Below are 17,445 nucleotides of genomic sequence, written 5' to 3' on the forward strand. Positions count from 1 at the left end.
AGTTTTCTTAGCAATTACCACCCTTAGTGCTTTGTTTTGTATCCCAGCCTCGTTATGTAGTGTCAAATTTAAACAGTACTTAACCATTTCCCCGTGGTGTTCATATACAATGGCCATAACTAGACAGACTAAGTCTAACACGTATTTAAATGAGGAAAATCCCATACATTTTAATTTGAAGTAATGACCTTAATAAACAGAGGTACTGCTGGGAGAAGCTGCTAATGCAATTCTTCCATCGCTATTTCCACCTCCCTACACCTAAGGGCAGGAACGGTATCTCCTTATTTTGCACCTCCCCTGACCCCAGCATAGCAGTGCTCTACTATGGGCTCTATTTTGCACCTCCCCCGACCCCAGCATAGCAGTGCTCTACAGTGGGGAACTTACTTAACCTCTTCGAAGCTCTGTTTTTCTCATATGGAAAATGCGAGAAATAACCAATGAATTAATAAGAGTCTGGCGTATTCAACCTGCTAAACAGATGTTGCTAATTATGAGTTTCCTGTTCAGCAAGTGCATTTTTCTCGTGTGATGATGAGGGAGTTGCGTCCAATGGACGCAAAGTGGGAGAGACTTATCTTTCTCACCTGAAAAATGGGATGGCTTTGATTATGACTACTCATAGGGAAATAGGTAAATGAATGAGATTATCCATGAAAGTGCTGTGAAAATATGAATTCAAACACTAGGAAAATACATAGTGTAAAGGGTGAGTATGTTTACTCTCCCAAGAATATCCCAACTTGTTTCTTGAATCACCATCTTTATTTTATTACCATCTTTATTACCCGAAATGCCCCCAATAGTTAACTCCCTAATAGAAAGAAAGGCCTAGGGTTCTCCTTTTGTTCTCTTGATTTATTTCCAGGCGTGTTTTCCCTAGGTGATGCCACATGGCCCCTGAGTTTGAAAAGGGCGTGGTGAGAAAGGACAGTGTCCTGACTGGGAATTGTGGACAGGACTCATACAGAGCCAGTTCCAGCTGACTGGGGTGCACAGTTGAGAAGGCCTGCATATCACCACGCACACCACTTAGCAATGTCTTCTTTGGTAGGTGACCAGAGAGTGGCAGCCTGAGCGTGGACAGGGGCACTAGGATGATCATCTCCAGGAGCACTTCCAAACACATAAACACATGATCCAAGTAAAACAACCCAAAATGAAATCGAGCAAAAACAGAAAAGAGAGGGAAAGAAGCAAACCCTTATGCTCGATGCACAAATATTATCTCCTGTCCCCATCTATGAACCACCTTACTGCTCCCAAGGCTTCCTACGAGAAATCCTGGAGCCCACCTGGAGGTCACGTATGTGCCCAGTGAGCCCACAGCGAGGAGCTTACAACTTGGCAGGGGGCAGGCGCAGAGGCAGAGTGTCAGAAGGCACCCTGGGGTCTGCGTGATGTGCTTCCACTGGGAGGGAGGAAGAGGAAGAAGCAGAGGCCACCCAGAGGGCAGTTAGATGGTTAGGAGAAGCAGGGGAAAAGTGAAGCTGTGAATTCTAAGCAGGTTGCTGTTTACCCACCTGTCTTTGGGTTGATTCTAAATCTCCCTTGTTCATTCCCAGACCGGATTTGATACGTAATCTCAGCATTTGTGCCAATATCTTTGCTGGTGGCAAAAACAGCAAGCACTTGGGTGCCAGGGGAGGTGTCCTCAGGCACCGTCACCAGGTAGTCCCTCCTCTCAAACACAGGGGGGTTGTCATTAATGTCCAGGACAGTGATGGTGACCGTGGCAAGAGAGGAGAGAGCCTGGCCGGGGCTCTGGTCGGTGGCCTGGACGCTGATGTTGTAGGAGGGCTGCTGCTCTCGGTCCAGCGGCTGCTCTAGGATAATGATGCCTGATGAGCTGTCGATGGAGAAGAACCCATCGGCAGAGTCGGCCAGGGAATACACCACCTTCCTGTTGATGCCTGTGGGAGACGCAAGAACGTTAGTGAGAAGAATGCTGTTCGATGACGGTCTGCACTAGAATATTATGGCTACTCATAGAAAGAAGCTCAGTAATGACAGAAGCCAACAGCTTTGGTCCTACAAAAACATAAAAATGTACAGGGACACCTGGGTGGCTCAGTCAGCTAAGCATCCGACTCTTGATTTTGGCTCAGGGTCATAATCTCACAGTTCATGAATTTGAGCCCTGAGTTGGGCTCTGTGCTGATAGTGCAGAGCCTGTTTGGGATTCTCTCTCTCCCTCTCTCTCTGCCCCTCCCCAACTCGCTTTCTCTGTCTCTCTCTCAAAATAAATTAATAATAAATAAATGCCTTAAAAACTGAAAAGCAAAAAGATCTTCTCTCTCTTTCTCTCTCGCCCTGTGCCCCTCCCTCATAATGTGTGTGTGCGCCCTCTCTCTTTCTCTCAAAAAAACATTGTATGTGGGGCGCCTGGGTGGCTCAGTCGGTTAGGCGTCCGACTTCGGCTCAGGTCATGATCTCGCGGTCCGTGAGTTCAAGCCCCGCGTCAGGCTCTGTGCTGACCGCTCAGAGCCCGGAGCCTGTTTCAGATTCTGTGTCTCCCTCTCTCTCCGACCCTCCCCCGTTCATGCTTTGTCTCTGTCTCAAAAATAAATAAACGTTAAAAAAAAAAAAACATTGTATGTAAATAACATATACAACTAACTTAAATAATAAAAAAACATAAAATATTGGCAACAGATATCATAAATAGTTGGGTATTCTTCATATATTAGAGAACCCCACGCATCTTTAAGAAAAACTCTAAGGTGCCAATAAATACGGGGGTAAAGATGTGCCACCAAAAGAGAAATACAAATTAATTACTTCAAAAAATGTTTATCTGGAATCTATCCGTCACTACTCTAGGTGCTAGAGATTTTAGCAATGGACAAGAGTCAACCATTTCTTGAGGAAATTATTACACTTAGTGGGTGTAAGTAATAAATTAAGAATAAAGAATCTGTAAAACAAATGGCAGATCAGGGGGTAAAAAGGAAGAAAAAGCCACGGGGGGGACGACCAGGAGTGCTTGGAGGAGAGAGAGTTTGGGAGATGGAGGGGAGGGTGGTAATTTTAAATAAGGTGCTCAGGGAAGGCCTTGGCCCTTGAATAAAAACCCAAAGGAGGGGAGGCAGAGAACAGGGCAGATAATCTGGGGAGAGAACGTGGCAGGCGGAGAGACCCCCAAGTGCAGAGCGCCCCTCTGGCGTGTTGGAGGGCACTGTCGAGAAGGCCGGTGTGACTACAGTCAGGAAGCAAGAAAGAGAAGATGGTTTCAGGGTGACAGCAGGTTGGGGAGCAGCCCACGTGGGGTTGCGGTGCTGAGCCAGGAAGCCAGCCGAGGGCTCTGAGGCAGGCAGTCATGGGGTGTGCCTCAGATTTTAACAGGATCACTCAGGCTGCTGGTTGTGAAGAGAAGGAAGGGCGGCAAGCGAGGAAGCAGGGACAGCTGGCTGACGCCCGCAGGAACGCAGGCACGTGACAGTGGTGGCTTGCACTGGCGGTGGCCTCTGAGTGGTGAGAAGAGGTCAGCTTGTTCTGAACACGTAGGTGGTGAGAAGGGAGCGATCCCGGGTGTGTTGTCAACTTGGAGGTGGTGAGAAAAGACTGTTTTCTGCCGTGAGAGAAAGAGAAGATCCCAGGATGACTCAGAGGGAGCTGCTGTCGGCTGGGATGAAGGACTGCAGGAGGACCAGGATTCAGATGACAGACTAGGAGCCCCACTTTGGACAGATTAAGTTCAAGATGGGCATTTGATATGTAAGCGGATACTCAGGTAGGGAGCCGGTGCAGGAGGCTGGAGACCAGAGGAGAGTCCACGTGGAGCTATGAATGTGAGCGCCTCCCGGTTCCAGGGCCACGCAGAGCCCTGAGGATGGCTGGGGACATAAGAGAATGCAAAGAGAAAAAGAAGTCCAATGGCCAGTGAGCCTGGAGCACTCCATCAAAAAAGGGGGAAGATCTACTCAGAGGGTGGCCTCCAGCTCTGTGATTTAAAGAAACGCACTTATTTATCAAGACGCCATTTTACCTTCATATACATGAAAGCTAAAACATACCAGCCAGGAGACGTCCACCAACAACCAACAAATTAGTGGTTGATGATCAGATTGACTTCTGGTTCTGAAGACTGATTGAACTGTTTTCATCAGAGGATCTTAGGACTTCAAAATGATTTACGCACCCCCAATTCACTAGGTGTTAAGATTTCTAAGAAGCAAAATATAACATCTTTGTAGGCTGAAAAAGCATTACTTTGATCCTAAATGCCTTAATGAAGACAGTCATTAATCAAGCGTTTTTAGCTATGACCACGATCTAAAAATGCCTTTTACAAATCACAGACTTAGAATGTAAGCTCTTAGAGGGGAGGGCCTAACTCTGTGTTGTTTTCTACTATAACACCTCGCCATGGGGTCAGACATTCAGCAGTAATAAGAGTTAAACACTTTGCTCCCCCAGTATGTAATTTCCCTTAAGCCAAAATTCCCAGCAAACCAATAAAATCATCTATCTGGAGGGAATGACATAAATTGCATTATGTGGCTTTAACCAAAAGGTCAATACTGAGAGCTTGTTCTTGGTTCCATTCCAGAGAGTCCATTTTTTCCAGAGTTTCATCATTTACTTTTATTTCTCTTTCAAAACAACTACCCTGTGATATATACACATCAGCTTCTGATTTTATTGGTGCTGGGATTAAAAACAAGAAGGTTCTCCTCTTCCTCGCTGCCCCTTAAAATAAGGCCCCAGAGCAGACATTTTAAGGATGCCTTCTGGCTCTCCAAGATTAAATTCTTCAACATCAACTCCTGGGGTGAATATACATAGTGTTGCAATAACCCTGCGGGGGGGTGGGGGGGGGGACGGGAAGGGGGCAGAGCTGGTCTTGTGCCTAGAAGCTGCAGTGACTGATTAGAGGCTCTCAGGACACCGCTCAAAGTCACAGAAACAGATTTATGGGAATACATCAGCGACTGACATCAATACACCATGCAGGTTTTCAAAGCACACACATTGCCTGTGGATTTGACTTCCACCCCCAGTGTAGGGAACACCACTCTTAGGAACAATAAGTTGGGGCAGGAGATCCATGCAGGATCCTTCATCTGAGCATCTCCTGACAAGACCCACTTCGCAGATGCATAAACCAAGGACTGATGGCTTGCCTGCTGCCACTAGCGTTTTTAGGTAAGCATGAGGGAAAAACTCCTGTGTTCCCTTTAAGGATTTCTGGAGATGTGCTCTTGGACACGCTTCCCCTTCAGACCTAAAGATCATTTGGGAAGAAGAGCACTTCCGACTGTTCTGAAAGCGGTGCCTTTCAGGCTGAGAGCTGAGTGTTAGGAGAGGCAGGGGTCGGATTTGCACGCTGCTGTTCTCTGTGGCCACAAGGCCTCTGTGCCCCTAATGGTTGCCTGTGTTTCTTTCACTAGGACAGACAGCTGAAATCTAATTAAAACTATCACCTATGTGGGGCGCCTGGGTGGCTCAGTCGGTTAAGCATCCGACTTCGGCTCAGGTCACGATCTCGTGGTCCGTGAGTTCGAGCCCCGCGTCAGGCTCTGGGCTGATGGCTCAGAGCCTGGAGCCTGTTTCCGATTCTGTGTCTCCCTCTCTCTCTGCCCCTCCCCCGTTCATGCTCTGTCTCTCTCTGTCTCAAAATACATAAACGTTAAAAAAAAAAAAAAATTAAAAAAAAAAAAAAAACTATCACCTATGTTCCTGGTCTGCCTCTCTCTCTTTCAGCCCTATTCAGAGGTACCCGGCTTTGCTCACATCCCAGAGCAGGAGATGCTGTGTTCTCTGAGCTTCCTGCTCAGCGGGCTAGCCCTGTTGTCTGAGCACTGCGTTTACAAGGCTGACATTAATCAGCCACACAAAGACCACGGCTCCCCTCCGGGCAGATTCTGTTAATTTAGATTCGGAGGCAGGGTTTTTCTGCTTTACCACAGCAGAAAAGCATCCCCTCCCCCCACCAAGTTGCTGACCCAAACTCCCCCCCCCCCCCCCCCACTTCCCATACATTCTGCTTCTGACAATATCTTGGGCATTCACACCAGGAGGAACTGGGAGATTTATTGTTTCCTTCTCCTTTCTGTTACCAATCAGATTGATAGGGAAGCGAGACCAGAAAAGGGGGAGGGGAGAAAAAAAAAAAAAAACTCAAACCACCAACCCTGTTAAATGCCATCACTTATGATTTGGTAGCTCTCAAGGAAAGAGCGGAATATATTTTTGGAATGTATTAACATTCCCATTTAGACCCAATTGCCATGGATTTCAATGATTTCTAGAAATAAAGCCGGACGGGTAAATGCCAATTTGGAGACAATACATTTGGTGTAGCGCTTGGATCTTTGCTGTGTTACCAGGTGATGGGTGCTATCTTTGTTAAATGAATGCAGGTCATGCCACTAAAGTGGTAACTTTCTATCCAAGGGCATACGATAAATTCCATCCTTCAAATCACCATCCCTTTGCTACATACCCAGCAAAAAAGATGAACCTGAGTAAAAAACTTGCTTGCTAATTGGTCTAATGCTTTTACTGCATGCCACGATGTGTTCTATTAAGGTATAACACTAATCTATCATTTTGCGTCTGTGTTTTTAAGTATGTAATTCTTTTCTCCAATTTGAGCCTAATTTAATGAGGACGGAGCTACTTAGCTTCCCAAAATGCTGAAATGACAGGCTACCAAGAGAAATATGACTTTCATTGCAAGTGAAGTTTCTGCATGCTATAATTGTGGCAAATGGAGCAGGCAGGTCTTCAGAGGATTAAAATCAAGTAAAAAGAGAATGATTAAAATCCCTATTTGCTGAAAGGAAGCAATAGGTAGTGGCATTTTGGAGGGTGGGGTTGGAGGAAGGAAATAGCACAGAAAAATTCCCAGTATGGGAAGGCAGTGAAACTCTGAGGTGGGTTGCCAAGGGTATCTATATTTCCCTTCTTGGAAGGTTTCTAGATGGAGGTTAGGTTCCTCTCAAGTCAGCCAAATAGAGAGATGGACCTTTTAGACATCAGATAGCACATAACAGTTGAAGTTTTGAGTACTTTCAAATGAAGGCAATATGGTCCAGTTCTGGAAGACAGGAGACCTTGCCTCTAGCCCATGGTTTGCCCAAGCTATACCCATGTGCTTGGATAGGTCATTTAACCTCATCACTGGGCCTCAGGTCTCTTCAATTTTAAAATGACAGGGGGCTGGGCACCTGGGTGGCTCAGTTGGTTAATTGTTCAACTTCGGCTCAGGTCATGATCTCACGGTTCGTGAGCCCCACATCGGGCTCTGTGCTGACAGCTCAGAGCCTGCTTCAGATTCTGTGTCTCCATTTCTCTCTGCCCCTCCCTTGCTTGTGCTCTGTCTCTCTCTCTGTCTCTCTCTGCCTCAAAAATAAATAAACATTAAAAAAATTAAAAAAATAAAGAAATAAAATGACCGGGCACCTGGGTGGCTCTGTCGGTTAAGCATCTGACTCTTGATTTCATCTCAGGTCATGATCTCATGGTTTGTGAGTTTGAGCTCCGCCATCAAGCTCTGCACTGACAGTGTGGAGTTTACTTAGGGTTCTCTCTCCCTCTCCCTCTCTTTCTGCCCTTCCCCTGCTCCCTCTCTCTCAAAAAATAAAGTAAAAAAATTTTTTTTAATTTTAAAATGACAGAACCCAGATCAGGTGAGGTCCAAGATGATCTTTCAGACTGTACTTTATTTCCAAATGAAACTAATAGAGCTCATTTCATTTATATTTCCAAAGGATCATCTCCCCACCTTCAAAAATGCTCATTAAGCTGCCACGCCTGGGCATAAGTGGGCTGTAACACCAAAGTCCAAATTAAGCCTATCCTGACAGCTCTTGGAATCTTCTGGATGGGAAGAAAGCTCAGTGCAGCAGATTCATACCATTCAGTTAAGTGTTCAGAGTTCACACATACAGCTTACAGCAAGGCATTATTACCTCGGTGAGAGATAATGCTCTCTGCTAGGATCATTCCCAGGGATCTAACCCAGAGTCAGAAGAACTCAGCTTTATGTTTGAGATTGTTACAGGTGTTAGAATTAGCACCAAAACCAAATGGCGTGAGCAGTCAACACAGAAGTACCTTGAGATTTTTTTTAACGTGGTCTTTGGAAAACGTTTTCTGCCCTCCTCCTAACATCGAGCTCTCTGAGCTTAAGGAACCCACGAGAGCTCTGTTAGGCTGGCTTTGGGGTTTTATGTCAGCAGCTGCTGTGACTCTGTCAGGGCAGGGCCTTGTCTGTGACATTCACACGAATATCCTCCAGCAACTGTACAAGGTCTGGTCTGTAGGTGACACAGTAAAAATAGGGGCTGTGCTACATTCCTGTAAACTGGCTTTTATAAAGGGATTTGAAGTCATATGGAATAGATATCCGGGGGAAGGAATGATCTGAAACAATTTCAACAATCAGACTCTAGTAACCCTTTTAATTTTGGTTCTTCTCACTTATTTTTTTTTTAATCAACTTTATTGGTATACTGAGGTGTCATAATTTATGTACAAAAACATGAACAGATTTTAAGTGTCCAGCTCATAAATTCTAAACACGTACATATACCCCCGGGGAACCATGGCCCTCACTGCCATATAGAACATTTGAATCACCGCTTAAAGGTTCCTCATGTTCCATTTTCCATTTAGGTCAATACCCTGATTCCACACCCAGGCAATCTAGTAACTTTTAAAAAACTGTTTATTTATTTATTTTTGAGAGAGTGAGAGTGAAAGCGAGAGCGAGAGAGAGAGTGAGAGAGAGAGCACACGTGAACAGGGGAGGGGCAGAGAGAGAGGGAGACACAGACTCTGAAGCAGGCTCCAGGCTTTGAGCTGTCAGCACAGAGCCCGACATGGGGCTTGAATTCACAAACTGTGAGATCATGACCTGAGCCGAAATCAAGAGTCTGTCGCTTAACCAACTGAGCCATCTAGGAGCCCCTAATAACTTGTTTTTGAATCAATACTCTTCCTGCTTTCATTCATATGTATTCATCAGCACCAGAAATCCCGCAAGTATATTTAGATCTCAGTTTCTATGACCCAAGCTTGGTGATTAAGGCACACTCTTATTTAAGCAATAAGGATTATCCTTTGAAGAAAAATGATCAATGAAGCTTCGGTTCTTGACTATGTCATTGCATTCTTTGGTTACAGCCTCATCCTTCAAAGACAGTAGTTACTTCTGAGAAGTGGAAGGGTTCTGTCTTTCTCACGGGAGACACTGGACACGACCCTTCCATTTCATAAGGGCTTGCCAAGTGCCACCTGTTTGACTACTCTAGGCACCGCACTGAGGGAAAGTGGAGCCTGAAAGACGCCATCTCCAAACCTAGGAGTTTGACAACTTGATGAGGAATTATTATTATTTGAAAAGTTTTATTTATTTATTTTCAGAGAGAGAGAGAGAGAGTGGGAGAGGGAGAGAATGAGTGGAGAAGGGGCAGCGAAAGAGGGAGAGAGACAATCCCAAGCAGGCTCCATGCTGTTAGTGCAGAGCCCAACATGGGGCTGAAACCCACAAACTCTGAGATCATGACCTGAGTCAGATGCCCAAACGAATGAGCCACCCAGGTGCCCCGATGAGGAATTATTTAAATTGAACAGAGTTTGCTGCACATCTCCCTTCAATTTCTGTCTCCCATCTGAATCAGAACCATCAGTTCTTTAGATTTTGCCTTGGAGATGTCTCCTTGCTATCTTATGGCCAGCTCTCACCACCAGGTGAGGCTCCCATCTTCTCTCACCTAGACTGTTGCCAGAGACTCCAACCTGCAGGCTGCCTTAGACTCTCTCTTCTCCTGGCCAAACTTAACCAGAGGCCGGTTTCTAAAGCTCTGGATCCAGTTTTGCCTCAGTGGCTCAAGACAGGCTCTGACTGCTGACTTCTTAGAGTCAGAAGTAGAGACTTCTAAGAATGGCTTTCCAATCCTTTGCCCTCTGGTCCCAAGCCACCCTTTCAGTGTCATCCCCTGCTCTCCTTCCATTGTGTGTTCTCTATTCCAGCTACTCCTCAAGACTCCATGCACACTTACTCCCCAGTCCTCCGCACATGCTTTTCCTTCCGCTCAGAATGTTCTCTTCCCCTCCACCCTCGTCAAATTCCTACCTATTCTGTGAAGGGTCTCCTCTCCACAGCTTCCTTAATTTCCCAGTTATTCTTTTCTGTGTGCTCCCTTAATATTGTTTTTACATTATCATTAGTTATACTTATGGCCTCTCTCCTACTAGATTAATGTATCTTTTACGCAGAGGGACTGTGTCTTATTATTTCTGTAGTTCAATGCTGAGTCCCGGGCCCCACATCAGAGAGTAATGAACACTGAACTGCAGAAGTGACCAGGGGATCAAAGCGAGAGTATTACTAAGACAACAAATGTAGGTGATAAGCACTCTACACATTGGTGAGGGGTGGCCAAGGGCCACTACAAGTATATGTGTTAAAGAATGAAGGACCCCAAAAGGGTGCAACACAGAGGAGTCAGGAATCTTTACTATCAAAAATGTACATAAAACATCAATATATAAAAACTATATAAAAACATTCATATATAAAAAACTATTGCTAACTGGATGCTTGCATTTGTGAATAAAATTGGTAACTACCCAATTTGTCAAGAATGAGAACTGACTGAATAAGTTATAGGACACTCAAATCATAGAATACTGTATACGTTGCCATATAAAAGTATAAAAGAGAACATAGAGACAGAAATATGTTTGTGAGCCAGTGAAAAAAAGCAGGTTACAAAACAATATCTAGTTTATGAGTCCATTTCTGGAAAGAAAAATGGTGGAAGGGACTTCATCGAAATAGCAACAGTGGTTAGAATTGACTCGTTTCTCCTTTTGTCTGTCTTTCTAGATTTTCTACAGTGGACACAGATCATGTTTCTAGTAAGTAAAAGAACTATTACAAACATCATGTAATGGAAAATTTATCACCAATTTTGGAGAGCAGTCAAATTTCTGAGTTATTTTCCAGGCCAGTTTAATTCTCAACATACATACCATTTGAAATAATTATAGAAAATGATACTTATATATTATATTAGCATTCTTTTTCTGGATATTTCCATTCCTCATTTTGTGTGTGTGAGTGTATATGTGTGTGTGTGTACTCAGAAAGACACTGACTTTACGTAGAAAATATTTTTTGGGGGGTGCCTGGGTGGCTCAGTCAGTAAGTGTCTGACTTCAGCTCAGGTCATGATCTCACGGTTCGTGGGTTCGAGCCCCACACTGGGCTCTGTGTGCTGACAGCTCGGTGCCTGAAGCCTGCTTCAGATTCTGTCTCCCTCTCTCTCTGCCCTTCCCCCACTCGTGCTCTGTCTCTTTCTCTCTCTCAAAAATAAACATTAAAAAAATTAAACAAATATTTTTTTGTCAAGGTCTCATTATAAAGGTATTTCAAGTGATACATTGTTTTGAGCTATTTGATATCCTTAAATTAAGCTGTAGAAGAAAATGGTTAGCCTCATCTCATTGTCTGTGGGAGGCAAGTAAAATCCCATTATAGCTAAAGAGCTCAAACTGACCACTTTTTTCTATCTTTAAAATAGGCCTTCAGATGATGTGAAATAAAAGAAAGTTGCCATTAGGAGGTCCATGGAATTGCAATTACTTTTCAAGTTAGACTTTAAATAGACTCTCTGATTATTTCTGTTTTAAGTGCCTCTTACAAGTTTTTCATTGGGTGATGACTAACCCTGGCACATTCCCCTGGGCAAAATACCAACTCTGGGGTCAGGAATCCCGGGGCCTTTTGAACAGTTAAAAAGGAGACAAGGCAGCCCCAGTCACAGAGTCAGGGAGATCCTGGCAATACCATAGACTTCCTGGGGACTCACCAGTTGGGCTGGCACCAGCTCTGCTGGGTCGCACTGGCAACATGATTGTGAGGTTCTATGCCATAGAAGAAAGCAGGGCCCCCTGTTGGACATAGCCAGAGCAGAGTATTAAACCAACAGGGGCCCTTCTAAGCGAGGGACCTGTACACCTGCAAAGGCTGTCCTTCCGTAGAGTTGGCCCCGCTGGTGGGTGATAACCACCTTTCACGATACCTCAAAGACTGAAGCTCGTCTGGACATAAACTCTCCCATCTGTGGCTTGGCACTTTGCTAAGCCCGGAAGAGTCAAGTGTAAGTAAATGAATTCATCAAAGTATTTAAAACTCCATCTTTATTGTTGTATAGAACTTCTATACTGGACTACCCGGCAATAATACTAAATATGTCTCCTAAGTGGGTCACTATGTATGCCATTGGATCAGTCATTAATCTATCCAATAAATCACCTCCATCCAATAAATCTTCACGGGATTCCCACCTCTTGGCAGGCACTGAGGATGCACAGAGGAATCACAGCCCCTCAATATCTCCCATGTCTCAGGAGACAAGCATATATATAGTGGATTATTGGTGAGGGGTGGCCAAGGGACATTTCCCAGGGAAGAAAACAATTGAATTGAGTCATGAAGGAAAGACAGGAGTTGTCAGGAGTACCAAAGTGGAAAAGTGACAAAAAGAAAGGGCATTTCGGGGGACATGAACACATGTGAAGTTAAGAATGATGAAACCGGGTGCTCAGGGAAGGGTAAGGGGTTCAGTGTTGCTAAATTATAAGTGTAGAATGGCAGGAGCTAAAGCTGTCTATTTTCAGAACCACTAGCAAATTACCAAAGCTGTTATAAACAATTATAGCCAGAGTAAGTGAAAAGCATAAGTCGATGGGTGAATTAGCAGAGAGAGAGAGAGAGGAGAGAGAGAGAGAGAGAGAGAGAGAGAGAGAGAGAGAGAGAGAGAAGGAAGACCGGAGGAGGGGGACGAAGAGGGTGTCCGAGCGGGAAGCACTCTGTAATATGTGAGAAGTTATTTAGAGAGCTCCCCACAGGTGACGGACAACAAAATTGCGCCCATCAAGGAGGCTTCACAAGGTGAAATGAGAGTGAGTATCCTGTGACAAAGCTGATGAGCACACTCAACATAGAGGCAGGAAGCCAAAGCTGGGGGTCCTTGGAGTCTGCACAAAATTCCCAGGGGTAGGTGGAAATTCCCCTTGAGACCAGCGCTCCTGTAAACCTGTCCTCTGCGTTGCTGCATGTTGGATCAGGACTGATCCACGGAGGAGCACAGAGGCCTGTTAACCACCCTTGTGGCATCCAGGAATGAAGCAGTGTGTGAATGGGTCACTGCCATCAACAGTTAGAAATCAGAATTCCCTGCTCATGGGTGGTGGTGCTAAAACTCTTCACTGAGACATCCCTTCCTGGAAGGAACTCGCTATTTCATTTGTTTGGACCCCCTGCTTGGAAGAAATTGGATTTTAAAAGGCATAATAACGATAATAACTTCTGTGTATCAAACGCAGACACTTCTAAACCAGGCAAGGCATCACAGTCAAAAAGAGGAAAAGAATGTATGTCGAGCCCTATCCCAGACTTTCTGAATCAGATTTTGGAGACGGAGCCTTCACCTGTTTGTGTTTATTTTTGTCTGTTTATTTTTAAAAGCTCCCAAAGGGATTCTGATGCACAGCCAGGGCTGATAACCAGCTTGTCTGATTTTTGTGCATTATTTTTCCTCTGCTGTTGGATCCTGGAATTTGTGAGGGGATAGTTTGTAGTGCTCTAATCAACTGAAGGGGTTCTAATTTCTTAGGCATAGAGGATTATTTCATGTTCCCAAATTAAGCCCTGTGTGACAGAGCGCATTTACGTTCTGTCCAATGGGCCTGGAGAAAGGAATTTTTAGCCTCTGAGGCTTCCTACACGAGGGAGCCCAGCTCTGAGGGTGAAAGTCCCTGGCGGAAGGAACCCATTTATGCACAAGACAAGATGTCAAGGAGTTAACATGGAATGTCTAACTTCGTTGTCCCAACCACTCGACAGCTCAGCAGACATGTATGGAACATGTACTGGGTGCCTGGTGCCATGCCAGTGCTGGTGACACAGAGACGAACAGATTGGTGTCCCAGCCCTCCAGGAGCTCATGGTCTAATGGGAAAACAAGGAATTAATATCTCCATTTTTATAGGCAGGAAGTGGAATTGAAAAGGGCTGGGGAACTTATTTAAGGTTAGACAGTTAGTAAAGGCTAGACTAGAGGTATTTGATCTGGTCTCCTCCCCAAACCACTGCATGCTGTTGCTTCCCAAAGCGACAGGCAAATGTGACAAGGAGGTGATGGGGTGCCACAGTCCACCATTTAGTCACGTGTACTGCGTGCACTGCAGAAAGCGTCCTGGTGCTGGTGGCAAGTCAAGAATTCAGGGGTTTATGGGGCCACGGAAACCTTTGCTCAGGACCACCTGACAGATGGCTCGAGGGGAGCAAGCTAGCTCTCTGAACCTCAGTTTCTCCATCTGCAGGCAAGAATACCACTAGCTCTTGTGCCACAGCAAGATTACTTGTGTAAGTGTTTGGGGTTCTCTTAAGATTGTATTTTTTGATATCCACAACAGACAAAGGGTTTCAGCCACAACATGCTCCGGAAATGGCCCATGTCTCAGTCTTTAGGGGGATTATTTAATTTTTATGAACATTTTAACAGTTCCTCAGCCGCCTTTAAAGATTTAATACTTTAGAGAATAACAGAGCTTTGGGGGAGAGAAAAAAAACCACATTAAGTCGCTGACCTATGCAGCTTAGAGGCAAGAGGCTCCAAGGCATTAGGAAAGAGAAGAATATATGGTACCTAAGAGCAGGCCGGCTGAATCAGAATCAAATCCTTCTTGAAACACCTTCTGGTGGAAATTATTAGAATACAGAAAAGAGCCTTGGACTGAGATATCAGGGTACCTTCCTTTTAGATCCCGCTCTGCCACTCACAACGTTGTCTTGGGTACATCTCGTCTATGGGCCTCCGTTTCCTTCTTGGGAAAAGAAAGGTTTTGACTGGATTTTTTTCAGGGACTTGCCAGTGTAACATCCGAACATCTACTAGGACCGTGATGCACCAACAAAGTGGGCCTGCTGCCCCAGGGAGAATTCAGGAAACCACAAGAGCAGCAACAAGGAGCGGCTGACGCTGTTGAATCAGCACTCACTCCACCACATCAAAGCAGCGTGTTCCCAATTCGGCTGAACTATTTCTCCTTCAGGGAGGGCCCTGTTTTGATTGCCACTGACCTGCATGACAGCCTTCTTCCTCACACAGTGGAGTCTGTGGGTGGATAACGGCTATGGCATGAGATTCTTAAGGATACATGGACAGAATTCAGAACGCCCATAAACCTGCATGGATGTGCTAGTTCTCTACGGCTGCATGGGAAATTACTCCAGAACGTAGCATGAAACAACAAATATGTAGTATTTCATGGTTTCTGTGGGGGTGGGAATCCAGGCATGGCTTAGCTGGTCGGCTGTGGCCCAAGGTGTCCTGTTGAGCAGGGCTGCAGTTTCATTTGATGGCTCAAATGGAGGCGGGTGTCCACTTTCAAGCACACTCATGTAGCTGCTAATAGGACTCAGTCCCTCACCATGTGGGCCTCTAACAGGCCTGCCTCACGATATCATAGCTCTCCTCCCCAGGGTATTGAGCACTAAATTGTGTCCAGCCCCAAATTCACATGTTGAAGCCCTAACACTGATGCGACTATTTGGAGATGGGGCTTTTAGGAGATATTAAGTTAAATGAGATCATAGGGATGGGGTCCTAATCTAGTAAGACTCATAGCCTATAAGAAGAGGAAGACAGACAGAACTCTCTCTCTCTCTCTCTGCTGTACACACCAAGGAAAAGCCATGTGAGCAGGCAGTGAGATCCTTATAGATTGGTATGATTGACACTCCCACAGAGTTTGTCCCATGAAGATGCAGGAAACTGCTAACCCAGAGCTCTTGACATGCTTCTCTGTCATAGTTCCAGCACCTAATCCACAGCACTTTGCTGAGAGCTTATCTCCTGTCTTCACTTTTCTTCCCAAGGCCCTTTTCATGGCTTTCAGTAAGTGGCACACATACACAAGCCTAGGATGAGTCAAAGGAGATAACAAACAACTGGATAGACTCATTTAATGTGGTTTGGTCAGAAAGATCTCTGTTTAACAACCCTCAGGGGTTATTTTAATGAACATGACTCTCAGATAAATAATCTCCTGCTCCTTCATAAGGAGCTACCCTCTCAGAACAAACAATGCTCCACAATACTAGGCCAGCCATTTATTTCCTCTGACAAGATCGGTGCTTTGGAAAAGCAAGTTCACTGCAGGTCCTGCTCCATGAGAGGACAGCACGGGTCATGATACCAACTCCCTCATTAGATATTCAGAAAATGAATCCTGACCATGGACAGCAAGTTTACATTATTACAGTGAATGACAGTGCAAAATTAAGAATGTTGAGGGCTGTGCAAATACAAACATTTGGGTAGAAATGGGAAAGTTCTGCCACAAGATAACTCTTCTCTGTCTCTTTCCTGTTCTCGATTAATGTGAGGACCTAACTATTCACTTGAAAGCAGAAGGCATCATCTTGGAAGAGTCTTAGAGAGAATCTCTGTATTTTCTATTAACGTAATTCATTCTACCAGTTGTGTCCATTCATTAATGTAACGCAGTACCTACAGAGCGCTCCATGTGTGAGGCATTTTTCCTCATTTCTTGGTGACTTCCTCTCACATTTCCTCTAGCCCTTGAAGAAAATTCCCTGTACATTTTAATTATTATGTGTCACGGTGTGGACGTCTTGGGGTTCATCTTGTTTGGGGTTCTCTGTGCGTCCTGGACCTGAATATCTGTTTCCTTCCCCAGGCTAAAGAAGTTTTTAGCCATGATTTCTTCTAATAAGTTTTCTACCCCTTTCTCTGTCTCTTCTCCTTCTTTGTCTGCTATAATGCAAATGTTAGCATGCTTGGTGATGTGCAAGAGGTCCCTTAAACTATCCTCATTTTTTAAAATTCTTTTTTCTTTTTGGCTGTTCAGCTTGGGTGCTTTCCATTATCCTGTCTTATAGATCACTGATCAATTCCTCTACATCATCTAATCTGCTCTTGATTCCCTCTAAAGTATTTTTCATTTCAGTTATTGTATTCTTCAACTCTGATTGGTTCTTTTTTATATCATCTATCTCTTTGTTGAAGTTCCGACCTCTGTTCATCCACTCTTCAGTCCAGTGAGGATCTTTATGACCATTATTTTGGACCCTTTATAAGGTAGATTGCTTACCTCTGTTTCTTTTATTCTGTTTCTGAGGTTTGGTTCTATTCTTTCATTTGGAACATATTCCCATGCTTTCTCATTCTGTCTGGCTCCGTGTTTGTTTTTATGTATTAGGCGGATCAGTTGTGTCTCCCAGACTCAAGGGAGTGGCCTTATGTAGAGGGTCCTGTAGGGCCCAGAAGCTCAATCCCCACTGGTGTCCAGACCAAGCACTCCAGGGCTGTCTCCTGTGTGGGCTGTGTGGCTGGGTCACAACTATTGTGGGTGCACTGCTGTGGCTGGCTGAGAGGCTCAGCTGAGGCTTTT

At 44.9% G+C, this 17,445-nt stretch overlaps 1 protein-coding gene across 1 annotated transcript in view; it reads right to left on the reverse strand.

Annotated features, from left to right (window-relative positions):
• The window catches only part of FAT3 (FAT atypical cadherin 3), a 94,386-nt gene that overhangs the window by 63,302 nt on the left and 13,639 nt on the right, over positions 1-17,445 (reverse strand). Inside the window, exon 5 of the mRNA XM_042907115.1 lies at positions 1,527-1,916. Coding sequence (XP_042763049.1) covers positions 1,527-1,916 — 390 coding nt within the window. The remainder of the gene's footprint in view (positions 1-1,526; positions 1,917-17,445) is intronic.

This window comes from Panthera leo, chromosome D1, assembly GCF_018350215.1.
Source record: "Panthera leo isolate Ple1 chromosome D1, P.leo_Ple1_pat1.1, whole genome shotgun sequence".
Lineage (NCBI taxonomy): Eukaryota > Metazoa > Chordata > Mammalia > Carnivora > Felidae > Panthera > Panthera leo.